Raw genomic sequence first — 27,283 nt, 5'->3', positions numbered from 1 at the left:
CCGAGGCGTCCGTCTCAACCACGAAAAGGGTCCGAGGGTCGGGATGCTGCAAAATCGGGGAAGAGGTAAACCTAGTTTTTAGCCTCTCAAAGGCCTGCTGGGTACTCGTAGTCCACTGGAATGGGGCTTTTCCACGGAGCAACTGTGTGATAGGCTCAGCGAGGGTTGCAAAATCGGGGATGAACCTCCGATAAAAATTTGCGAACCCCAAGAATCGCTGAACCTCCTTCCTGTTCCTAGGAGGCTCCCAGGACAACACCGCATCCACCTTTGATTGGTCCATCTCCACCCCCTTGGCTGAGATCCGGTACCCCAAAAATTCCACCTCCGTCAGATCGAACTCGCATTTCTCCAATTTGGCATATAGGCAGTGCTCTTGGAGTCTGCGAAGCACCGCCCGCACATGGACATCGTGGATGGTCTGGTTCGGGGAATAGATCAGGAAATCGTCCAAGTACACAATCACGAACCGATCCAAGTAATCCCGGAACACATCGTTCACGAAGTGCTGAAATACCCCGGGAGCATTGCAGAGGCCGAAGGGCATGACCGTGTACTCGTACTGGCCATATCTGGTCATAAAGGCAGTCTTCCATTCATCCCCGGGTCGAATGCGCACCAAGTTGTAGGCTCCTCTGAGATCCAACTTCGTAAAAACCCGAGCATGGCGAAGACGTTCCAACAGCTCCGGGATCAGGGGTAGCGGGTATCGGTTGCGGATGGTAATCTTGTTTAAGGCTCTGTAATCATTGCAGAGGCGGAGTTCACTGGTGTTTTTTTTCTTCACGAAGAGGACCGGAGCCCCTGCAGGCGACGTGGATGGCTGGATGAATCCTTTCCTCAGGTTAGACTCCAAAAAGTCCCGTAGGGCGGCCAGTTCCGGTTCAGACAAGGAATACAGGCGCCCCGCCGGTATAGGGGCCCCTGGAACCAAGTCTATGGCACAGTCATATGCCCTGTGTGGAGGCAGTCGCTCAGCCTCCTTTTTATCGAAGACTCCCGCAAACTCCTGATATTTTGCGGGTAGACTGCCAGAAGGTTCCCTGGGAGTTGTTTCCGGGGCTGCAGGGATCCGTTCGGGCCAACAGTGCTCCTGGCAGTAGGGCGACGCAAACAGCACCTCTCGCCGAGTCCACGATATACAGGGGTCATGCTGGGTCAGCCATGGCATTCCAAGAACCAATGGGAAGTGCGGAACAGCAGCCACAAAAAACTGGACCCGTTCCACATGACCCTGGATTTCCATAGTCAGCACCTCCATTTGTTGGGTCATGGGGCCTGACTTTAGAAGCCTTCCATCAATGGTCTCCACCGGCCGGGGTTCTTCCAGTCGCTGCAGCGGGAGCTGGTGCTGGATGGCAAACCCCAGGTCCATAAAGCTATTGGATGCCCCAGAGTCTATCATGGCACCCACTGACATCACCTGGCCCTCCTGCCCCCTAAGGGTGGCTGTGACCAAGAGCGGATCCCGTCGGGGTTCTGAATGGGGTGGGGTAGCGGCTGACACCGGTTCTCCCAGGCTTCCAACCCCAACTAAGCCTGGGAGGGTCCGTTTCCCGACAAGGGGGCCCCTCGCTGCTTGAGGGGACAAACAAGGGCAAAATGACCCCCCTGCCCACAATAGAGGCAAAGCCCAGCTGCTCTCCTCCGCTCCTTTTCCGCTGCTGAAAGGCGTGGATGGGCTCCTCCCAGCTGCATCGGCTCCTCTGGTGGGCTAGGCACAGGAATCCTGGTTGGAGTGGCAGGCGTCTCTGGAGAAGCTGCAGGACCCCGCAAAGCCCACCCGTCAGACCTGGGCATGGTCTGTACTCGGGCTAGCCTGCGGGCAGTCAGCCTGCCATCAATCCTGGCAGCTTGTTCCATAAGCAGAGCGAGGGACTCAGGTGGAGCAGCTCGGGCCAGTTCATCCAGAATGGCATCTGAGAGCCCATACCGGTACTGGGCTTGGAGGGCACTATCATTCCAGGTTAAGTCCTGGGCGATGAGGCGGAACTCAGTGGTGTACTCCCTCACTGAGCCCTTCCCCTGGTGCAGGTGATGGATGCGCCTCTCTGCTGTCTCCATCTTGACTGGATCTCCCCAGGTTGCCAGCATTTCCTTTAAAAAATTGTCCAGCTGATTCAGGAGAGGGCTGCTCTGAAGCAAATATGGGGTGGCCCATCGCTGTGCTGGTCCAGACAGGAGGCTGATGAGGAAAGCCACCTTGTGGGTGTCCGTAGGGAAATCCTCTGGCCGGATTCGAAAATGCAGCTGGCATTGTGCCAAAAAGCCTTCCAGCTGCTGCGGATTGCCAGAGAATTTCTCAGGCAGAGCAGCCAAACATTTACTCCTTCGAGGGGGGGTGGGGGTTGAGCAGCTTGCGCTTGTAACACAGCCACGGCCGTTTGTAATTGAGCCACAAGCGTCTCCAGCTGCTGATTCCTCTGCACTAACTCTTCCATTGCTTTTTTCTTTTCTTTGTCAGCCTGGTCAGAGATTATTCTGTCCGGGAAAGCCGCCAAATGGCTTGACAAAGAAAGATAAGACCAGCCGGTAGCTAGGCAACAAAGGTGTTTATTTACAGAAGCTAAACAGTGCAGGGAAAGGAGGGGGAAACGGGGGTTTGAATGCAAAAGTCAATGAACAGGAACAGTTCAGGAAGTAGGCTCTTAGCGTAGTCAATGTCCAGTCCAAAGTCGAGGGAGCGTGGCAAGGAGGAGATTCGATAATGCAGTCCAAGTTCAAACACAGCCAACAGTCAGCAACAAACCAGTAACACAGTCCAGAGTCAGGGGCAACAACAGGCAAGACATAGTCACAAACCGGTCCAAGGTCGAAGCAGGAATCCAGAGTAGGCAGACATGGTCATGGGGTCCGGGAATCAAGACAGGAATCAGAATCCAGGCGTCCAGGAACAAGGAACGAGGTCACAAGATCTAAGAGCAAAGGCTTCCGCCAGAATGCTCAGTCAGAGTGCTGAGTCATGGTCTCTCAGCTGATCCCTAATTGCCTGGCGTTTCTGGTGGAGGCGGCGAGACCGGCGTCTGGTTGCCTTCTAGGCCCGCAACTGGCTGAAAGCAGGCTTCTCCGCCTCCTCCTCAGACCTCTGCGGCTCCTCCATAGTCTTTGCTGGCATCAAGCCCTCAGAGCTGGCAGAGGTCCCAGCTGGCCTTGGCTCTTCTCCCTGAGGCTCTGCCACAGTCTCTGCCAGTCCAGCCTCCTCACTACCTGAGCTGGGCTTCTCGGTACTAGGTCCAGCCTCTGCCACTTCCTCCTCATCTCCTGACTCCATCTCTGTGCAGGGCATGACAGCCGGGGTGCCACAGCAAAGAAGGCCCTCCTCCTGGTAGCCACCTGCCTCACTTCCTTTGGCAGGGGCTTGCGGGGAAGGACCCCTGAGGATGACCTTAGGGTCTGGGAAGGTTCATATGGGAAGAGGCGTTCCTTCAGATAGCCTGGCCCCAAGCCATTTAGGCCTTTAAATGTTAATATCAGCACCTTGAATCAGGCCCGGACCTGGACTGGCAGCCAGTGAAGGTGGAAAAGGACTGGCGTGATGTGGTCTTGTTGGCCAGTCCCTGTTAATAAATGTGTGGCCCTGTTTTGTACCAGTTGAAGTTTCTGGACCATTTTCAAAGGCGGCCCCATGTATAACGTGTTGCAGTAATCCAAACTAGAGGTTATCAGAGCATGGATAACTGTAGCTAGGCTATCTCTGTCCAGATAAGGGCGCAGCTGGTATATCAGCCTAAGCTGATAAAAGGTGCTCTTTGTCACTGAGTTCACCTGCACCTCAAGTGACAGTTCTGGATCCAAGAGCACCCCCAAACTACAAACCGTGAACCGCCCAGAGAGCTTCGGCTATTGGGCGGTATAAAAATGTAATAAATAAATAAATAAATAAACCTGATCCTTTAGGGGGAGTGCAACCCCATCCAGAACAGGGTGAACATCACCTAACCAGACAGGCAAACCACCCGCTAACAGTATTTCCATCTTGTCTAGATTGAGTATCAGTAGCCCTCATCCAATCCATTACTGTGTTCAGGCACTGTCTCACCTTGGTTTGATGAAAAGGAGAGGTGGAGCTAGGTGTCATCCGTATGTTGATGACACCTCAACTCACATCTCTGGATAACCTCTCCCAGTGGTTTCATGTAAATGTTAAACAGCATAGGTGATAAAATAGAGCCCTGTGGAACCCCATGGCCTAAATACCATAGCTCAGAGCAATAATCCCCCAGCACTACCTTCTGGAATCAGCCATCCAAGTAGGAGCGGAAACACTGCAACACAGTGCCTCCAACTCCCAGCCCAGACAACCTATCCAGAAGGATACCATGGTCAATGGTATCGAAAGCCACTGAGAGGTCTAAGAGAATCAATAGGGTCGCACTCCCCTGCCCCTCTCCTGGCAAAGGTCATCCCACAGGGTGACCAAGGCAGTTTCCGTTCCAAAACCAGGCCTGAAGCCCGATTGTGGAACAGATTTGTTTTAAGCGTGTGCTGTAAAATCAGATATGTGACCAAGGCTATGTTTGGGTGGGTACACCCCCTTGGTACTGGACACGCCCCCTGGGGCCAGACATGTTGTCCTCCTTTTTGGTTGCCAAAATATGGTCACCCTATCTATTGTACTCAGAAAACTTCCCAGAGTTACCTGTAGGAAAATTAGGAGAGTTAAAATGATTTCATACCAATTTACATTACTATTATCCATATGTCTAAGACAAGAGCTGGTCCATGAAGTCACGAAGAGTCGGAAACGACTGAACGAATAAACAACAAGACAAGGTACTTTCTCTCAATTTCAGTTTTCTAACTATAGTTCTTAGAGAAGGTCCCAAGTTTAGTCCATTTTTAGTATTTTTTTTAGTGAAAGGATCTCAGATAGCAGGTACAAGAAGCAACTGTTTGCAGAGTGGGTACTTCTGAACTAGGTGGAACAGTGGTCCAACACATCATAATCCCCACTTTTTCTCCCTACTGAAAAACCACTTGGGGAGGAAATTCCCCCCCCCATCAAGGATCCTTGGGGCAATGGGGTGCTGGGTGAACCTTCCCCCCAGATACTTTTTGGGTGGGGACTCTTTCCCCCACCTCTATTATCTCATTGTATTGACTTTAACAGAGGAAATAGTTTCTGGCATTTTAAAAATGCCTGTCAAAAAATGTATTGGGGCAGGAGGGTAGGGGGAGAAAGGTGAAAATCTAGAAAGGGAAAGTCAAGAGAAAATGAAAATCCAGGGAAGTGGGCACTCTCAACAATTTACCTCCCATGGCAATTTGTGGTGGTGCCCAGGGCACTTTTTCAAAATGTCAGATGTCCCTGTGGGCCACAGAAAATTGCCAACTCCTGTACTAAAAGTACAGAATCTTAAATCTCCTGGAGCTTTGCAAGAAAAGGTGGTAGTTTTAGTTACAAGAGTTCAGAGGTTAATTTGATGCAAACTACAATAGTTCCACTATCCATTCATTTTTGGATGCCTTGAAGGAAACGGTTGGCAACCAACAAGTTGCCTCCTAAGTGGAAGGCTTGAAGAACACAAGAATTTCTGCCATTTTTCTTCCTGCATGTATAATATTCACCTGAAGGAAAAGGAAAATGCCAGAAACTCTTGTTATATATCTATTATATAATTTATAAAGTACATATATAGTATACTGTACATCTAAATTTATATGAGATGGGGTTGGCTATAGTTAACAGACTCTTTGTTAGAGGGAATGGACGAAGCGTGGCCCAGCTGATGGTCACCCAAGGACTAGATTTGAAGCACAAGATGCTGGTTGTCTAAAGGATGATTCATACTTCCACATTCACCACTAGACCACTGCAGCAGCAAGTGCTGACTTGTACAGTATATAAATATTCTAAATAAACATGTGCTATCATAGATGAAACGCCACAGACATATGAAAATATGAAGCTCCTTTATACAGAATCAGACCATCACTCCCTTTAGCTAAAGATTACCTGTTCTATCTTTGGCCTCTCACAATCAGGCTGATGCTGCCTTGCTTTTGTAACAACCAGGGCGGGGGCTACCACTAGGCCAACAAGGCAGCCGCCTAAGGGCGCAGACAGTGGGTGGGGCGCTGGAACCATATTGATTTGGAATACGTTGGTTGGGAGAGGAGGGGAGGAGGCGAGAGAGCGCTTCACTTTCTCCCTATAGAGCGAAAAGGGAGGAGGAGGAGGAGGAACAGAGGGTGGCACCAGCCCGTCTGCCATGCGGAGGGGCGCCACTGCGCCTGCGCAGGATCCGTTCTCCCACCTTTCACACGCTGCGCTTTTGCCGCCGAGCAAGCGAACCTGCCTGCCTGCCTGCGCCAAGTCGGGAGCTCATCGCTGGGGGGCGGGGGGGGGCGGCATGTCGTCTCCGACATGGCTGAGCTGACGCCTGGCGCTGCGCTTGGACTCTGGGTGGCCGGGTGGCTCCTCTGCCTCCTCCTTCTCCACGCTGGCTTCCCGACTGTGCCTCCAGCCGCAGCAGCGGCGGAGGCCCCTTGGCTTCTACTGCTGCCTACTTCACCCCCGTGGCTGCCTCAGCACCTTTCGACACGGCCCCAGCCCCAAAGAAAGACCCCGGCTCCCGCCTTCCCCCTTGCCATGCGCCTCCTCTGGCTTGCCCAGGTCGTTGGGCACCCACCCCAAGAAGGAGCCCATGGAGGAGCTCAGCAAGGCACAGGGAGCTCGGGACTTCAGCTACAGACTTCACTCCACCGAGTGGAGCTGCCTGCTGCTGGTGGTGCCCCTCCTTGTGATGTTTCTGCCCCCACCAGTTCTGGGGTGGGTGGATGGGGGGAGAGGAGGGAGCAGAGTGGGGTGACAGTCTGGCTCATTGTTAAGCAGTGACGCAGAGGGGAAACAACGTCGCCTCTGTTTCTTTTCCCCTCCGGGACACTCATTCCTCTCCTGTCTGCACCCTCTCTCTCCCTCTTCTACCCCCCCATAGGGGCATTTCTCTCTCTTCCTTCCCCCACGGCTCCCTCCCACCCATGCCAACCCTTCTCTTCTTCTGCCCTTGTGACCGTTTCCCATCCTCTCTTTTCTCCTCCATCTCCTCCCTTCTGCCAATTACCCCCTTTGCGGCCTTCCAGAGATGTCCCTAGTTCCAGATCTCCTACATTCCCCCAAGTTCTCCAAATTTTGACAGCCAGCCCTCTCTTACGCTAGGCTCGCAGCCCCCCCCCCCCCCGTCCTCCCTGAATTCACCCTGGATGTCTCTCTCCCTGACCTCATTCCAAATTCTTTGCTCAGCAGCACAGGTCTTTTAAAATTGTTAGGGCATTTGATGTATAAAACGTGTTTTTAAACAAATTAGCTGTTTTAACAAAAAAACAGCTAATTTGGGGGGGGGAGGGTGCAAGTAGCATGCCTCGTCTAGGGCGCAACGTAGTCTGGCACCGGCCCTGGGGGTAACAACAACCTCTTTATTCCGCTGTCCAGTACTTTCTTTGCTACAGTGTAGTGCTCTTTATTGCCCCCTCTGGTTGCCTGAGAGAATGCACCCTTGACTATTTCTAATTTTCTATATATTACATTGCCTACTCTGGCTAGCCAAGCTCTGCTACCCGAGACCCCATTCTGGGGATCATAGAATCATAGAATAGCAGAGTTGGAAGGGGCCTACAAGGCCATCGAGTCCAACCCCCTGCTCAATGCAGGAATCCACCCTAAAGCATCCCCAACAGATGCTTGTCCAGCTGCCTCTTGAAGGCCTCTAGTGTGGGAGAGCCCACAACCGCCCTAGGTAACTGATTCCATTGTCATACTGCTCTAACAGTCAGGAAGTTTTTCCTGATGTCCAGCTGGAATCTGGCTTCCTTTAACTTGAGCCCGTTATTCTGTGTCCTGCACTCTGGGAGGATCGAGAAGAGATCCTGGCCCTCCTCTGTGTGACAACCTTTCAAGTACTTGAAGAGTGCTATCATGTCTCTCCTCAGTCTTCTCTTCTACAGGCTAAACATGCCCAGTTCTTTCAGTCTCTCTTCATAGGGCTTTGTTTCCAGACCCCAGATCATCCTGGTTGCCCTCCTCTGAACACGCTCCAGCTTGTCTGCGTCCTTCTTGAATTGTGGAGCCCAGAACTGGACGCAATACTCTAGATGAGGCCTAACCAGGGCCGAATAGAGAGGAACCGGTACCTCACGTGATTTGGAAGCTATACTTCTATTAATGCAGCCCAAAATAGCATTTGCCTTTCTTGCAGCCATATCGCACTGTTGGCTCATATTCAGATTGCGATCTACAACAATTCCAAGATCCTTCTCGTTTGTAGTGTTGCTGAGCCAAGTATCCCCCATCTTGTAACTGTGCCTTTGGTTTATATTTCCTAAATGTAGAACTTGGCATTTGTCCCTATTAAATTTCATCCTGTTGTTTTCAGCCCAGCACTCCAGCCTATCAAGATCACTTTGAAGTTTGTTTCTGTCTTCCAGGGTAGAAGTCCCAGGATGCCAGAGACTGAACCTGTAACCTTCTGAAAGCCATGTCCATACTCTACGGCTGACCTACAGCTCTTCCCCAGAAAAAATAGCAATGCTATTAGAGCAGGGGTGGGTGACCTTGTGGGGGTGGGGGGCACACTGGCCCCTGAGAAGCCCTTTGGGCTCCACATGAGTGAGCAGGGCTGGTGGAGAATAACGAAAAGGAGTTCATTCACACTTTTAGCCATCCTTCAAATCTTGAATAAATCAAGTTGTGTGAACCCATCGTTCGTCCACCACAGCTGCAAGTCAGGTAAGCAAGCATCATGATGAACAGAAGAAACTTCTCGAGACAGTAGCTGAAACAATGTTTTCATTTCTACAAAGCCCATGCGTGATGATACAAAGCCCATGCATGGCAGAATTACAATGTTAGGTTGTCATTATAAAGTTTGATTTTACGTCTTTTATTTATTTATTTATTTATTTATTATTACATTTTACTTTTTGCATTATCAGTCGCATGCTGGGGCTTAATTTGGTAGTGATCCATTTCATCTGAACTGCTTCTTTCTTTCCCCACATTTTCTTAAACATGGTCAAGCTTTTGCAAGAGCTGAGCTGAACCACATTGAAAGGCGGAAATGACTTGCACAAACTCATTTCCTCTGCAGGCTCATCAATGTAACGTATTCAGATTCACATAAGTAACAGAACTTTGAAAGTTTACTAGATGCCCCTGGATAGAGATTATTATTTCAAATCATTCTGGGATTCTCTCTCTTTCATTCATTCTTTCTTTCTCTTCCTCTTCCTGAAGAGCTGCATTGGCTGATGACCGTAGCCAGTGCAGTTCTTCACAGAGTCTCAGAATCTGAAATGCCTGGCTCCGAGGGGGTCTTTCCTCAGAGTCAGGCACTGACTAGCGAGGTGTCCAAGAATATTGCCTGTGCTGTAGGTTATATCCTGAGACACCTCTCCTTCAGAGTAGCGCCTCTGTCCTCTGATAGCTATGGCTAAATAGGGGACTGGGTGGCTGCTCTGGAGGAGGGATGTCCCAGGAAATCACATGCAGCACAGGCAATCTCCTTGGACACCCCTCCAGCCAGGCAATGCCTAGCTCTAAGGAAGGACCCCCTCACAGATAGGCATCTTCAACAGGATGACTTTCTGAATAGCCACGTCAGCAGCTTTTGCACCTGATGCAGTTCTCCAGAGAGTCGCCCCACGCTTTGGCTCACTCCGAGAGGGTCCTTAGAGTATGGCCAACAGGAGTCTCTGGAACACCTACTAGAACCTCTGCATTGCTCCAGCACTGAAACAGCAAGGAGTCCTGCTGGCTGGGGAGGGGGGAGCATGCAACTCGCCATTTCTCCTCCTCTGCTACTGGGGTGGAGGATTTACCCCACCCCATGGGAGGGCTGGCCCTAACACACACACACACACACACACTGCTGGGCATTAAAATACCTTGCACAACTTTAGTAGAAGATAGACTTTCAGAAATATCAATGCAATGATGGAAAGAGAAGTAATCACAGAAACATGTTGATGACCTTTTATTTTCCCTTTAAAACAAATTGTGCACATTGGCTGACATAGCTTCTCCCATCCTGAATGGTAGTGATGATATATATCCCCACCTATCACTTCCTGCAAGTCAGTAGAATGAGATATACAATATAAAGGCAGGGAGAACAATCTGTTTTCAACCACCTAAGTTAACAATAGGAAATCTCAAGTCTGTGAGGGACAGGTGATAAATCTTCTTTTGTGCTTAATTACCTAAAATAATACTACTAACTAGGGATGGGGAGAAATTAATTTCGTTCACATTTTAATATGAACCTAATTCATACTTCCTAAACCAAAACACACTTATTTTTTCATATTCACATTTCTCAGAATTTTGTGGAGCAGCTCTCCAATTAGAAATGCATGCAAAAACGTCATCAGTGAAAATAATTTAGTCATGCCCACTGAAATCAATGGAACTTCTTAGTCATGACTAACTTAAGTCCCACCGATTTCAACAGGTCTACTCTAAGTATGACTAAACCCAAATCCAACTCAATGTACAAAATGCATTATATTCCACTGTTGGAAAAAAGACACCGGACCATGTAGATTCTTGAGAGTGAATAAGGAGGGATACGATAGAGGGGTATAAAATTATGCAAGGTATGGAGAAAGTGGATAGTACTCATAATATCAGAGCCCGGAACCAGTCAATGAAGCTGAATGGTGGGAGATTCAGGATTATCAAAGGAAATACTTCAAAGAGCACATTGTTAAGTATGGAATTCACTATCACAAGATATGGAATATCTTGGACATCTTGGACGATTTTAAAAGAAGACTAGACAAGTTCATAGGTGATAAGGCTATCAGAGGCTGCCAGCCATCATGCTATAGCTATATACCACCTCCAGGATCAGGGGAAGTATGTCCCTGAATTAGGGAGGTGTTTCAGATTTGGCTGAATCCCAAACCAGGCTGATTTGGACAGAGTTGTCCAAATCCAAATGGGGCTTCTCCAAAGCAGATTGAATCTGAATCTGAACATTCCAGAAGATTCGAGATGTGGAGGGACACAGAGAGACAGAAAATTTGTACATTTCTCCCAAAGCATTCCACATAAGGGGAATAAACCATGGCAAAGTGGGGTGGGAGGCGAGAGGATGGCTGTATTTTTGTGACTGGCACCTCTACGTTCTAATCACAGTGAATGGTTTTACCAAGGCTCTCCAATCCCAGTGCTTTGGGGGAGCAATACTGAAGTAATATATGGAAGGACTGATCTCTGCTCTTTGCTTGTTCTCTCTTTCCCCCTCTCCTTCTCTCCCTCCCTCCTTGTCTCTCAAGAGCAGGATTGTTAAAAGAGGTTTGGTGGAGTCTCTGGGGTATAACACTGGGTGCTGTATGTTCAAGTCCTTCTGCCTCTGCCACTTTATGCCACTTTATGCTCCACATCCATCGTCCACCCCATAGAAAAAATACATTTAACTTTTACAAAAGAGAGATCCTTCTCTGTGGTGGCAGCCTGACTCCGGAGTGCTTTCCCACAGGAGAAACTCTTGGTGCCAATGTTGTGCTCTTCAGTGTACACTTATCAGGGGAAAATGTTTTAATTGCACAGGCATTTTAGAACAAATTTTCAACATGTTTACATTTTTAGATTAAATATTGTATCCTTTTAGCTAGTTGAAATAGTTTTATGCCTCTAGATTGTAGTTTTGATGTATATAGTTTAGGTTGCTTTTATTGTATTGTATTGTATTGTATTGTACAATACACTTTTAGATAATGTTTTTAGGACAATTTATGTACACTGCCCTGAACTCCTTTCTGGGATGAAGCTGTGGTTTACAACTTTTAAAATAAATAAATAAATAAATAAACCAACGTTTTTATTACATTTGTATTTTGCCTTTCTGCTATCATGGAAGTCAAGGCAGCATACCCTGGGGCTGCCATGCACTTGCCAATCCAGACACTGACCAGAACCAGACCTATTTAGCTCTAGTAATCTTGTTGCATCATGTGCTTTCATGCTATGCTATGCTCTTATCATTTTCCTTTTCTACAGATTGGGGACTGATGCTGAGAGATGGCAGCTTCTCTAAGGCCATCTAGTGAATTTAAAGCAGGGGTAAGAAACCTTCGGCCTGTGGGCCAAATCAGCCCTCCTGGGATCCCAGTATAGCCTTCCAGGGTTCCCCAGACAGCCCCCCCCCTTTCCCCCAATTATCAACAGGTGATTTCCCAGCATTTGCACAGTTTTTCACCCATTCTAAAAGATTGAAACGTCTCTCCTAAGGCTTGGTTGCTGGCAATAAGAGCTTTAAACTAAAACATGGTGGTACTTTTGGGCCCACTCCTTATGCCTTTGGCCCTGCACACCACTGGAATGTGGCCCCCAATAACTTTTCCAAAATGGAATTCAGGCATCGGACTAAAAGAGGTTCCCCATCGCAGGTTTACAACTTAGCTGGGCTCCAAAGTGAGGGCTTTCTGGCTTGTAGTCCACATTCTTAACCATGATAGTATGCCAGTTCTAGTGGGGTATCTGTTGCCCAAGACTATCTGGTTTCATTTGGACCCTTTGATCTGGAGGCTTTTGCCTTTATGATCTCATATGTATGTATATGGGGAGAGGGGGCTGCCAAGTAGAATGCACTCTTGATTTCACATGTGACATTTTTCAAACAAGAAGATCATTGTCAATATGAAGGACCTCAGTAATCCTTACCACAACCCTCTAGAGTAGGTCAGTATTATCCCCATGTTGCAGATGGTTCAATGGGGTTAAGAGATGATGACTTGTCTAAAGTCACCTGATTAGTTCATGAAGGGTTTGCTCTGGAGTGGCTTTGCAGTAGTGGCAAGTCATCTACATGACACAGCCGCCATTGTAGATGACGTGCTGCTACTGCAAAGCCACCCGGGTCAAACCCTTCGTGTAGACATGCCCTAGTATTGCACTGAAAGAGTGTTACACATGCACACACACACTATGTGAGGGTGGGGAGGAAGATTGACACTCTTACCACAGTGTAATGGTTAAGATTGTGATAGGGGGAATTAATCTACTTTAAACAATGTGAGCACATATTTCTCAACTCATAAAGGTGGAAAAGACCAAAATGAGTGTCAAATCCAACGCCCTGCTCCTCAAGGAAAGATCCTCCCTACATTAACTCTCCCACTCTTCAAATCAATCAGCCTTCCCAGTGCAGACTATGGTGTGAGAAAGAGAGCAGGCACTAACCAGAGGCTTCACTTGAACATGACTTCAAAGCCAAGAGCTCCAGATTTCACTTGGTCTCTCCCCCTACTCCATGACACATAGTTGCATAGCTCATGAAAGGATATCTAAAATGCAAACTAATATCTTAGCAGGAGCCATTGTCACAGTGATGATTAAGATTTTGTGGGGGGAGCTATGGCTCAAATTAATATTTGGGTATGAGACTACAGGGCGTAGGGATCAGCTTGTAGTTTCAGTGGGACTGCTTAGTTTCCTTGTCCCCAGGGTGGTCTGCCAGGAGATTGGTCCCATCCCATCTAGATAATAAAAAGGTTGCCCTCTCCCTAAGCATAGAATTCCCACGTGGGTCAAAATCTGGAAAGACCAAACTCAGAGCAAGGCCCTAGGAACACAGCCATTGTGGAAGTCAGTGGACTTAAAGGTTATTTAACTTCTCTGTGGAGTTTTATGGCATCTCCAGATGGTGTTGGACTACATTTTCCATCATCCCCAGCAATGGTTTGTGATGTTGGAAGTGATAGTCCAGCAACATCTGGGGACCAAAAGTTGAGAAAGGCTAGCCATTTAACATTAGTTTAGCACCGTCCTTTCCTCCACAGACCAGTTTCAGGAAACACTGAGAAACACCATTTTACCTCCCTGGGGAGATGCGGGCTGCAATAGAACACACACCCCTCCAGAGGAATGAACTCAAAGCTGACTCCATCCTCATTCCATAGCCACACACCTCTAACTTGGATAAGGATCCTCACTTGAAGCAGGGTGTGGATTCAGGATCACTCAACCCCTATTCATTTTGACCAATTTATTACTGTTCTAGACTTTCAATTTGTGAGCTCTGCCTGATGTTGCTTTCAACAGAGAAATGCAGTACAAAATTGTTAAATGGTATAAAATAACCCAGAATGATAATTGATATACCACCCTTGCTATGTGCTCACTACCAGTAATATTGACTCAGATTAATCACCATTTCACCATAAATATGTATTGAAGAGGTGGAGAGAAATCAATACTTTTACCTCTCTTTAACCCCAAAGGTTGCAATTATGAAGTAAACCCTTGTTAGACTAGCTTTCCATCTGTGTGGCATCCCACAGCCAGCCTGCAATTGAGGAAGGAATTATCATTGGGATTATCACTGGGGGAGGAAGGTGGCATGAAAGGATGGGGTGTGCATCAAGAATGGAGGTGGGGAAGGAGAAAGGCTCACATTCGGGAAGGCTCACCAGACACTTACCAGTACGTGGGTGAATCGTTCTTCCAGTTCCCCAGAGCTGGGCATGGGTTGCTTGGGGGGCACAGGCTGCTTGGGGGGCAGAGGTGAAGAGGCTGGTGGTTGGCTTTTAATCTCCTTTGCTGGAGACATCTCCATGCTGCTAGCTGCATTGCCCATCCTCAGATTTTAATCGTAGAAAATAAATTAAATAAAAGGGCACCACAAAATTGAAATAAGGAGATATTTTTCCTGAAGGAGAAAACTGGTCAAAGGGGGTAAATGCACACCCCAAAAAACTTTCTCCCCAGCCAAATTTGAGAAAATAGGAGGGGGCTTGTTCCAGAAAGTCTCAGCACATGTTAAGAAGAGATACTTCAAATGCATGTGGTCGGTAGAGCCAGATGCCCATGATTTTGGTTCTGGGGCGTGAGTCACCAGAAACTGCTGGACTGCTGGGAAGTGGGTCGCCCAGCAAGGTGACTTCTCAACGCGTCTCCTCTAGGGTCACCATCATAATGGTCAGCTCTGCCTTCAGCCTCGCTGGTCCCAGGATGCCTTCCAGTAGAGCCCAGGAGATCGGTTTCCTTACAAGAGCAGCCCCGTCCTCGTCAATTTCAGGCTGGAAGACAACGCGTGGGCTTGAGCAGGAAAGAAGTGGCCCGCTCTGCTGAACTTCCCCTCCCCTCCCCCCAGCGCATCCCCAGCCCAAAAGAGGAAGGACCGAAACGAGCCGCCGTTGCTCTCTGAGCAGGAAGTCACACTGCAGGTGCTTGTCTTAAAAATAAAACCCAATCATCTAGCTGCAACTTTTCTCTGCCGCCGCAGCCCTTGTTTTTACGTTGCCAGCTAGAACGCCAAGCCTCCTTATTCTCGAAGCAGGCGAGCGCTCTGCGCTCAATTCGGCGAGGCGGAGCAGGCAGCCGCCGCAGAGGGGCCCCGCGGCGGCTCGCGCAAAGGCAACGAGGGCGCGCGGGCTGCCAGCGCTGCGGGGAGGCGGCGGCGAGCAAGACGCGTGCAGGGGCTCGCCCGTTCCCACATGCCGTGGCCTGGCAGGGAGCGGGAGGCGGAAACGGCGGAGTCACCTGCCGAAGAAATGAAGACCCAGCTCAGGCAGAGCAGCGGAGCATGGGATGGAAGCCGGAGGCGGGCGGAGCGCTTCCTGGGTCTCAAAGCCCAAGGATTTCACGTGTCCGAGTGTGTGTGTGTGTGTGTGTGTGTGTAATGCTTTCCTTTTTGCCTTTTCTTCTTTTTTAAATCTAAAGGAACTTAGTTTCTGAAAAGGGGTAAATGTCCTGAATAGCTGGAGGTTTACTGAATGGCGAAGGAAAGGCTTCTGTGACGGCTAGCCATCACGTACACTTCGTTGCCCCTTCTGCGCCCCTGGGGCTGGGCCCTCAGAACAAGGTTCCAGCATTGAGCCCCGGTACCTAATTGCCACGCGCCGCAGGAGAAAACGGGCCTCTTTGGTCGCGAAGCGGCAGGGGAGGCCGTTGCCAGCTGCAGACTCATCTTTTCTTCCCCGGCGGTGGAGAAGAGAATTACGTGCACTGGATTTAGCCAGGAGGAGGGATGTTCCTAAAACCTTTGCCCCTTTTTAACGGAGGGCAGAAGCAGGCTGTCACTTCGAGGATACGTTGCGGCTTGCTGGGTGCCTAGGATGCTGCCCCCTCCCCCACATCACCCCAAATTTCCGTGTGGTAGGATCTCCCATCAGTCAGCCTGAGCTTTCACCATGAAGAGTAACAAGGGACAAGGCTATGATGGGTGCATGGGAAGCCGCAGAGGTGTCTCCAAGTGGATTGGCATCGGGGCATAATCATGTCTCCTGTGTGGTTGCCGCTGTATTGCGCATTTCGCAAAAGTCCAGCCGAACCGTCCTCCCTCTAGTGGCTGGTGGAGGAAATTGCTCCCTTCCCTTTATTAAACTTGAAAAAAAGGTTCTGACGCCCACACAACTCTTCTTCTGCCGCCTCCTCTGACTAGCAACTTCTGCATGGAAAACAGAGGCTCTGCCAGTAGGTCACGCCCCCTGCCCTCCCCTGCCCCAGCTCAAGGCCCTCACCTCTGCTACATTGCTCACCAGAGCCCCCATATGCATGGGTCCTTCCTTGTAGGAAGCAGAGGCAGGGCTGCTCCCATTATTTGTGCCCCAGGGCCCATGAACTCCCTCCCTGGACGTATCTGTGGTGCCACTTTCCCTCCCCCTCAATTCCCTGCTGCACAAGGCCACCTTTCCTGCAATCCACTGGTGTAACAGTAATTACTCCTCATTCCCAGCTGTAATCCAGTTTATGAACATTGAGCTGCATTTGTTCACTTCCAGTCCTCCACGGAAGGACCGCAGTTCAGTGGTTTGTATGCACAAAGTTCAATCTCTGGTATTGCCAGTTAAATGAATCCAATGGCAAGGGAGGGGAGAGAGTCTCTGGCAGAGCCCCACTGCCGGTCAGAAGAGGCAAGAGAGGACAAAACAATCTGATCGTTTGTGATTTTTAACATTGCCTCTTTTTCTTTCTTCTTTTCCTTCTGTTGCCCCCACGCCTTGTCATAGGCAAAATTTTGATTGTAAACTCCTTGGGGAAGAGAACTTTTTTGTTTATGAGCTCCATCACACAAGCAATTTTTCGCACACTCACCATGCCTGGTATGCTCACATGACATTGTCAACGTCCTGCACTCATTTTGCCTCTTCCCCTCCATGTTTTTTTTGGGGGGAGGGGGGAAGTCTGGATTATTTTCCCTCCATGTGAAATAAATGCACTCCTTCCTCCCATGTATTGCTGTCATTGGGTTCTATCTGACCATCTTGTTGTGTTGGGGATGTGTGTGTCTAAGGGTGGTCTTACTAACAGAAGGGTGGGGTGGTTCTCTGCTCAACCATGAAGTGGGAAGGAGAGTGGTCCCATTTAACTATGTTCTTACTCCTGAGTAGGCACGACCAGAGGTACATTTTCATCTTAAAAGAAATGTAGAAAGTGCACCCTCCGTGCCTGCAGCTCCTTTATTTTTAAAGATAAAGAATTCAAAATTGGCACAGTGATAGGTCTTAAGGAGAGCTTTCAGCATGCCAAGTTTGAATCAGATTGGTTCATCCCTTGATTTTTAAGGAATTATTTAATTTCCCCCCTTAAACCCTTTTCCAGGTAGTCCACCAGTGCAAAAGTCCACCTGTTTGCATTAGTGAAGGATTGATTTTCCTTTCCTTTGATTGTGCAAAATTGTGCATCTCCAAGGTCGTAAAATAGAGATCTGTTGTCCCGTTATTCAAGAGTAAATCCCATTGATTTCAATTGCATTTACATTCAAGTCATTCTAAAAATCCGATGCATGCTTACCTTTGACTCAACCCCTTTGAACAGAGAGAAAGAGACTTACTTCTGAGCAAACACATACAGAACTAATTTTTAATAGTGTGGTCACTCAGAAGCTTTTTTTAAAAAAGTCTAAAACAGCAAACTGGAAAGAAGTACTCTGCACCCTATGCTTACTTCAGAGGTAGTACTGTTTACTCAGAAGTACGTCTCTCTGTTCAATGAGGTTGACTCAAAGGTAAGCATGCATGGGATTTTAGTATGACTTAGATGTAAATACAGTTGAAATCAATGGGATTTACTCTTGAGTAAAGAAACAGCAGATCTCTATTTTATAAACTTGGAAATGCACAGCTTTGCATGATCAAAGGAAAGGAAAATCAATCCTCCACAAATACAAACAGGTGGAATTTCGCACTGGTGGACTATTAGGAAATGGGTTTAAAGGGGGATTTTTATTTTAAAAAATCCTTTAAAAATCAAGGTATGAACCAATCTGATTCAAACTTGGCATGGCTAAAGCCCTCGTTAAGAGCTATCACTGTGATAAGTTTGATCTCTTTATCTTTAAAAAATAGATGTAAGCACTTTTGTTAATTTCCAGTTAAAAATTCCTTAAAATTAATTAAAATCTAGAGATGCTCATCTGATTCAAACTTGGGGTGGCTAAAGCCCTCCTTAGGAGCTATCAACCATGCCAGGTTTGATCTCTTCATTTTTAACAATTACACAGATATAAGCATTTTGGTTACCTTGGAGCAAAGGAGGGGAATTGACCACCTTTACAAAAGAAATTAGCTAAAATGATTGTTCGTCTGCCCACCCTTTGAAATGAGCAAAACAAACCTTCGCTCCTCCTCCCCTGTAAACCATTCCCAAGCCAAGGGGCAGCAATAGTCTGGGCCCATGCGCTCCCTCCTTCTTCCTACAAACTGCCTCCCTTCCTTGGAGTTTGTTTAATATGATCTTAGGGGAAAGTATAGTATGTTGTTTTACCATAATTGCACAGTTTCAGGCTGCCGTACTATTTGTATTTGACAGAAATAAAGATTTTTTTAAAAAAAAAACTGCAGGGGTAAGGAGAAGGGAGGGAGATTCCGCCTGGGTAATAGCAATACAGGTGAAAAGATGCATGAGCTGAAAGAGCACAACAATGCACCCATGTGAAAGTGCCCAGTGCTTGACTCACTAAGGAAATGGAGGGGGAAACTGTGGATGAAAAAGTAGGTGTGATGTTACTATGAGTTGAATCCAGATTGATGCTGGGTCAATGTCACTGATGGAAGTGGACTTCCTCGCCCCCCTCCTTCCCATTGCAGCCCCTCCAAACCCCTGAAAATGCTACATAGAATTAGGAGACCCTGCTGAATGGGGTGAGCTGTGCTGTGGGGGGGAAGGCGGATTCCCAAAATCAGGCAGAAGGACCTTTTGCAAGTGGCGGCCTTCCTCTCACAGAAGGGCCCTTCCCTTCATGGGAGGCAGATTCTGGACCCAACACTATGTATATATTTCATTTTTGTTCTAAGGTTTATAATGATTTTGATATGTAGCCATATCAAAATCATTATAAACCTTATAATACATGTTTGTCTTACACTGCTTGTTAGATAGCATAGTAGATATGTGATTGCGTATGAAATGGCATATCATTGTAAAATAAGTGGCATCTTCCAATAGTCCCTATTTCCATTTCCAGTCTTCTTAGCTTTTATTCCCTTTCGGATATATGACTGAGTATATGCTGGTCAGTGGAGCCTCCATTAACAAAATTTATAAAGGAAGGGTGTGTTTCCATGAACCTGATATTTTAAATTGTTTCTTTGATTAATATATTATGTGGTGTTAACTGTTCAGCTAAAGCTACTGTCCAAATTTTTAAAATCCATCCACTGCATATCTTCAACTTGTTTTCCAGGATCATGCTATTTGCATCCTTGTAGTTCTAATAGCAACAAAATTACATCTTTATGCAAGAACTGTTTCTATGCTGCCTGTTGTTCATTGGTGTGCCATGTGTTGTCTGTAGGGTTATCTGTGATATATAGGCAGGATCTACATTACTGCTTTATAATGGTTTATAACAGTATTGACATCCGTTGGGGCCCATGATGCATTCCATATACCATTTTCAAACTGCTTTCAAAGTGTTATATCCTGCTTGGTGTAGATCTGGCCATAGTTGAAAATATCTGTTCAGAATACTTGAATATATTCACATGTCCACCACATGCAGAATAAGGCACCTCTGCCTTCCAAGAGTTCTTTGTTGAGGTGATTTAATTTAACTGGTGTTAAATGCCACTTATGTGCATGACAGTTAGGATGACACAATAGTCAACTATGTGTTAATAGTCAACTCCATGGTTGACTATTTAGGGGGTACTCCCCACACAACATAATAATTAACCATGAGTTGATTAGTAATTAACTGTGCATTGATTAGCTGATCCCCCGCCCACCCCATCCCCTCTCTGTTCTCCTACCTGATAGCGGCTCCCCACATACTTCCCAGGACACACACATCCCATCCCTGGATGGGGCTCCCCGATCAGCGGCTCCCCATGTGCTTCCTAGGACATGCACGCCCCATCCTTGGGTGGGGCGCAGCACTATGACCAGCGGCTTCCCTCTCTGAACCATCCTCCTGTTCCCATACAAAGGATTTCTCCTGCAGCTTGACATTTAAAAGCCAAGCTGCAGGAGAAATCCTTCCACCTCAGAGCAGAGCAGAGCAGAGGAAGCTGCCCCAGCTGGTCTAGAAGGTACATAAGGAAACGAGCTCCAAGAGAGAGCAATCAGAGTCAGAGAACAGGGAGAGCAAACAGGAGTTTGTCAGGGGAGGTGTAGTGGAAGAGGAGACCAAGGCAAAGAGCAGAGAGACTTTGAGTAAATCCAGGAGACTGCCTATACAAAGTCACCATATGCTCCTGAGAGCGATGATTGAAGGGGCGTGTCCTGAGAGCTGGTGCTGGGACTGAAAGGGTGTGGCCTGATTGTTCTCAGCAGATGAGTGGGCAAAGGGAGAGCAAACAGAAGTTTGGCAGGGTAGGTCCCTAGCAAAAAAAAGTTTTCTTGTAACACGTTCATATGGTAAGGGAATAGCACAGGATATTCCAGTACTATCAGAAAGGCAGAAACAAAAAGGCTCAGTAAAAAGAGCATTCCACCATGTTAAAAGGAGTTATTGGGGGGTGGGTCAACCTGGCATCCTAAAATGAAAAATATTTCATCAGTCTTTCTGAAACAGAGTACTGACAGAAAGAAATGCTGGTTTTACATACCCTGCACATTTCAAGAAGATTGATGAAATATTGAGGGCAGGATGTCACTTTAAATGACAAAAGGGGAGAAGCATCTCTGTTCCAAACTGGCACAGAAATGCTTCTGGGTTGGCGACCATTTTTTTGCGCACTAATAGCTGCAAATTGGGAGCCTCCCCATGCATTCCAGTTGTAGGATTGCATTGCCCTATCCTCCCAATTGATGGAATGGCCTTTCTTTTTTCAAAAGAACATTCCATCATTTTTTTATATTTTTTTTAAATTCCTATGTTTCCCTATGAGGAATCTGATAAGCTAACGCATGCGCCTCAGATTCCCCAGAGGGAGGGGGAGAAGAAGAGATCAGGTAAGTGGGGGGGGGTGTTGCCTGGGCCCGCCACTGCAGTTTGTGCGGTGGTGGGCCCAGGCAGAATGGGAGGAGGCACTTACCTGCTCCGGCAGCAGCAGGCACGGGTTAAAATGGAGCCCCCGGCTCCACCCAGAAGCAAGGCCAAAATTTGGGCCCTTGCTTCCGGGTGGAGCCAGGGACTCAATTTAAACCCGGGCCTGCTACCTCCGGAGAAGTTAACTCAAGTGTGGGGGGGGGGTAGCCGGGGCCCGCCGCCGAAGAAGGTAAGTGAAGGGGCCCAGGCTCTGGCAGTGGCGGGCCTGGTAGCCTGGGCCCACCGCAGCCGCAGAAGGTAAATGAAGTGAGGGGGCATTAAGTGGGGGGGAACTTTTAAACCTCAGACATGCCTATTACATATGACTTGGAAGTCACATGTAATAGCCACATCAGAGATTTAAATGCATTTTAAAATACTGCTTCCAAAAACTGCATTTGCCTTGTATGCTGCAACCTTACACTGTTAGCTCACATTGAGAAATCCATCCAAAAGGTTACCTTCTTTCCATCTGGCTATCCCAAAGTACATCCAAGTCATTCAATACAATAATCACCTTGAATCTTCCAGTTCCTAGCTACAATCAACCTTGCTGCAGTCAGCAAATTCGTTTTCAATTCCTTAATTTCTTTACTGCATTTTAAATCTTCATGTAGTGAGAGTAATGCAACTCTTGGTGTTTCTTCTATCTTCAATCTAACAATTTCTTCAATCTCGGAAAACGCCATCTTCCACAGCTTTTGCACATATTTACATTCCCACCACATATGTAAATACGTTCCTTTTTCCCCACAGCCTCTCCAGCAATTTGCTGAATGCTGGTTATTTATCTTGTTTAATCTAACCGGGGTTAGGTACCACCTCCATATAATTTTATAATAATTCTCTTTTATTCTCACTGACATATTTCTCAACACTCTTTGTCTCCATAGTCCTTCCCAACTCTGCTGTCGTATCTGTACCTTCAAATCTGTCTCCCAAACCAATTTTCCTACATTATCCATCAACCCTTTCTCAAATAATATACTATATATTTGACTCATTAAACCTTTTGTCACTGTATTTTCTCCCTTATCAATTTCTTTTTTGACAATTAGTTCCTCAAACTTCGACATCTCTCTACAATCTCCATTAACTCTTACCCAATTTTTAGTCCATTGTTCCAATTGCCAGTAATTTAACCAAGTTAATTTTTTATCTTTTAAAACCTCTTCCATCTCTTCTCTTGTGTTCATCCCTCTTAACCATTCTTGTAATTTCATTTTATTTTTCTCTATTAAAACTTTACTTAATCTACCCTTTAAATCCTCAGGGAAATTCTTTAACATTATTACCGGTGTTAAAAGGGAGCTGCTCGAAAGCAGCTCCTTTTTATATTTACTCCAAATTTCCCAAGGGAACTTTAAAAGTGGATTACCTATATTTTCAGCCCATTTTCTACCTCCTTCCTTAAAAAATACATTATCCAAATTTAATTCTATATTACTTGTGGTTTTATCCTCCATCCAATCTAAGTCTCCTACTCCTAAAATTGCTTCTACAATGTGTCTTAACCTATTTGCTACATAATATAGGTTGATGTTTGGGAGTCCCAATCCTCCCTTTTTTTGGCTTAAATACCATTTGCTCTTATTTATCCTTGCTTTCTTTTCCCCATTACAATAATTATTTATAATATTCTGCCAACTTTTTAACTCTAAATCTGAGATTTTTATTGGTAGCATCCTAAAAATAAAATTAATCTTTGCTAAAATCTTCATCTTTATTAATGCTATTCTTCCAAACCATGATAGGTTCAATATTTTATATTTTTTCAATTTTACTAATATCTCTTTTTTCAAACCGTTTAAATTCTCTTTTTCTAAATTCTCTAGATTTTTAGTAATTCTAATTCCCAAATATCGAATCTGTTCTTTAATTCTCATTTCTGTTTCTTTTCCTTCCCATTCCTTCTCCTCCTTTTTAGTATAATTAAATAACATCAACTCTGATTTTGACCAATTTATTCTTAACCCAGTAATTTCTTCAAATTCTTTCAACTGCTGTTTAATTCTTTCCATTTTTCCTATTGGATTTTTAATAGTTAACAATGTATCATCTGTGGTGAGAGTGGACATCCTTGTCTTGTCCCTCTGGCTAGTCGTATCTTATCTGTAACTCCATCATTTAGTACCACTACAGCTGTATTTTGAGACTATAGTTGTTCTAGTATAGTTTTAAATTTATTTCCAAATCCCATTTTATTTAAAACCATCTTTAATGCCTGCCAACTCACACAATCAAAAGCCTTGAAACTATCCAACGCTAAGATTCCCGCTTTGATCTTTAACTTTTTTATCCCCTGTATTACATTTAAGACTCTTCCCACTAAATTATGCATTTGTCTGCCTGCTACAAATCCACACTGGTCTTCTCCTATATAATTAGCTATAAATTTATTTAATCATTTTGCCAAAATAGTTGAAATTTTTTTAGCATCTTGATTTATTAACGAAATCGGTCTATATGAATCAGGGAGAGTCAAATCCTTATCTGGCTTTGGAATTAAAATTATTAACGAATGCTCCCATGATTCTGGAGTCCTCTCTCCTTCCAATATGGCATTATATAATTTCAATAATTTTGGCACTAATAACGATTTAAAAATTTTGTAATACTCCGGTCCTAAACCGTCTACCCCAGGTGACTTACCCACTTTCAACTTCTCTATAACCTCTTCTATTTCACTTTGCGATATAGTTCTTTCCATTAATTCTTTATGTTCTATTTCCAATCCCTTCTTTATGTATTTTTCCATATACACTTCCATCTTCTTCTTCTGAGTATCTTTTTCCTTATATAATTCTTGATAAAATTCCTGAATTTTTTTTATTTTATCCTTCATTGTGTGACAATAATTCCCTTGCTTATCTTTCACTAGTCCTATCCCATTCTTGGTTTTTTCCTTTTGTGTGAGTCTAGCGAGCATTTTAGAATTTTTATTACTGTTTTCAAAATATTCTCTTTTCATGTAAATTAAATTTTTCTGAACTTCTTCTAAATTTTTATTCTCTAGTTCTTTTTTCTTTGCTTGTAATTCTATTAGTTTATGTTTATTTTTAGATTGCCAATAATCTTTCTCCAAATTTTTTATCTCTTCCTCTAACTTTTCCTGCATTGCAACCTGTTGCCTCTTTAAGTTACACGTTTCCCTAATACAAATCCCTCTTGTTACAGCCTTCATGGTATCCCAAACAACTGCCCTTGGCGTTCCTCCCTTTTCATTTATTTCCCAGTTTTCTGACAATTCTTTTTGCATTTTTTCAACCACTTTATTATATTTAAGTATCTTTGTATTCAGTTTCCACCTTAACGCTTCTCTATAATCCTTTTTATCTGTGAAGTCTAAACTTACCAATGCATGATCTGTTACACTGATTACCCCCAGTTCCATTCTACAAACCTTAGTTGCAAACTCTTTAGAGACAAAGATATGATCAATCCTAGAATACGTATGGTGGACTGGAGAATAGTATGTAAAGCCAGGATCAAGCCCCTTGAGCAATCGCCACACATCAACAAAATCCTTTTCTTTAATTAATTTATTTAATATAGTAATATTATTCCTCTTTTCTGCACTAGTGGGGTTTGACTTGTCCACTCTGTTATCCATAACCATATTAAACTCTCCAGCCAGAATAACATATCCCTCCTTAAATTCTTCTATTTCTCTAAATAATTCTTTGTAAAATTCTCTTTGTCTCTCATTTGGGGCATAAACATTAACCAAAGTATATACTTTACCTTCAATTTGACCCTTTATCAAAAGGTATCTACCTTTCCCATCCTTTTTTATATTCTGCAATGTAAATCCACTTCTTTTAGAAATCAAAATGGCCACTCCATTTTTTTTTGAAGTCCCCAATGACTTTTCATAATAGACAGACCATTTCAAATGAATTTCATTTGCCCCATCCTTACATTGGTGCATTTCCTGCAAAAAAATGATGTCAGTTCCTTCTCTATTTAGCAATTGTTCAATTCTCCTCCTTTTCACGGCTGCCCCCAGACCTTTGACATTGAGCGTTGATATTTTTATTTTCTTATCCATATTTAGTTTTTTTGATATTCTTTCCGATCCCTTGTGCACTGAAACTCAAATTCACATACATAAGAACATAAAACCCCTATCAAATCCCTCCCTCCCACCCAACCATACTCCTCCCCCCTCCCTCCTACATCTTTTCCCTCCACTAAATCCCCGGTAGTCTAACACTCCGGCCATTATTTATTAACCCTTGGGGGGGGAATGAGGCCAACAGTCTAGAACCGGCAAGCCTTCTAATTAATTCAATGCTGCTTATCATCTCAGTCTTATCCAAATCACTTCCCACTTGCTGCAGCTCCTCTTTCTCCGCTATCAGCATCCTTTGAACCAGCACCATCTCGGGGATCCAGATCTAAACTTTGGAGTAGCTCCATCCCTTGCTGCAAAGAGGAAACCCTGTAATGATTCCCATCATACATAAACCCCCAGAAAAACCGGATAGCCCCAAGCATACTTTATCGATCTTCTCTTGAGCTCTGCTGTTACTGGCTTAACACTGCATCTCCAGTTTATAGTTTGTCGACAGAGATCATTGTAGACTTGAACTGTAGCTCCTTGAAATTTCAGCTCCGCCAATGATCTCAGCTTACCCATAAGCTGCTCTTTTTAAAAATAATTTAAAAATTTTAACAGGATATCTCTTGGTGTTGAACCGCGTCTGAAGCCTCCGAACCTATGAACGCGCTCCATGTCATCTTTTCCAACTTCCAGGGTTGGGACCAATTCTTTAAACCAGCGTGGCAACATCTTTCTGAGGTCCTCCCCTTGGGTCTCCGCGAAGTTACGAACTCGAACTGACCATCTTCTGTTTTGATCCTCCAAAGAAATCAGCCTTTTCTCGTGCTCATCACACTCGAGAGCATGCTTTTCCTGAATTTGTTGCACTTGTTTCCCCATCTGATCTACTTCTGTTTTAAGAGACTTTATTTGCTTATCATTCTGAGCAATCTCTGTAACTAATTGATCTAGTCGCTTATTTATTTTTTCAGCTTGCTCATCAATCCGCTTAAAAATTGCCTCTTTTGTACAAGTCAGCATTTCTCTCAGCTCAACAACAGTTGCAGGGTGTGAACCTGGCACCGTGCCAGCTTTCTCCGCCATTTTCGAGTCTCCGTCACTTTCCTCATTATCTCCGTCAGAATCCATTGATTTTTGGAGGCGCGCAGCGGTGTTATTTGAAGGATGACTTCTCTGCCACTTAGGTTTACTAATTGGTTTCTTCCTTGGTGGCATAAGTTGGATTTTATCTTTACTTCTCGGGCTATTCTCGTACTTTCACTTTTAACATAAACAATTGCCGTTCCGCAACTGGGCACCCTGGCGGGGGATTTATTGCTGTAATTAAACAGTAGTTATCCAAGTGGGGTTGTCACCATCAATCACTCCCCTGACGCTGGCTTTCTTCCAACAAGCATTCCACTCCAAGATAACGCACTCCGTCAGAGAAGTACTCAGAGAAATCACCGTCTCTAGGCCCCACTTTCTACAGCGTAATTGTCCAGCTTCCCGTATTAAAACAATTCCAATCTCCCCCCCCCCACCTTTAACCCAGAGCTTCATGAACACTTCATCACCAATTTTAGCCCGTTTACTTTAGATGATAACGTTGCTCGGACTCACCGTCCCGGAGCTAAGGGAAAGTCTTACCCGCCCATGTTGCTGCTGGCTCCGCCCCTTCTGTGCCAGTTTGGAACAGAGATGCTTCCCTGGCCCGGCCTTGAATTGAGCCCCCAGGTCCACCCAGAAGCAAGGCTGCAGGTGTGGGCTTGCTTCCGAGTGGACCAGGGCGCTCAGTTCAAGCCCAGGCCAAGCGACAATG

The 27,283-nt window shown here is 45.7% G+C and overlaps 1 protein-coding gene across 2 annotated transcripts in view; it reads right to left on the bottom strand.

Annotated features, from left to right (window-relative positions):
* The window catches only part of FMNL1 (formin like 1), a 223,804-nt gene extending 209,217 nt beyond the window's left edge, over positions 1 to 14,587 (bottom strand). For both annotated transcript variants that reach the window (XM_063138453.1, XM_063138454.1), the window contains exon 1: positions 14,424 to 14,587. In XM_063138453.1, the coding sequence (XP_062994523.1) occupies positions 14,424 to 14,579 (156 nt within the window). In that variant the 5' untranslated portion in view covers positions 14,580 to 14,587. The remainder of the gene's footprint in view (positions 1 to 14,423) is intronic.
* Between the last annotated feature and the right edge of the window lie 12,696 nt (positions 14,588 to 27,283).

Source organism: Elgaria multicarinata, chromosome 11 (assembly GCF_023053635.1).
Source record: "Elgaria multicarinata webbii isolate HBS135686 ecotype San Diego chromosome 11, rElgMul1.1.pri, whole genome shotgun sequence".
NCBI classification, from domain to species: Eukaryota; Metazoa; Chordata; class Lepidosauria; order Squamata; family Anguidae; genus Elgaria; species Elgaria multicarinata.
The sequence above is the reverse complement of the archived record's forward strand: the minus strand, read 5'-3'. Positions and strand labels throughout refer to the sequence as shown.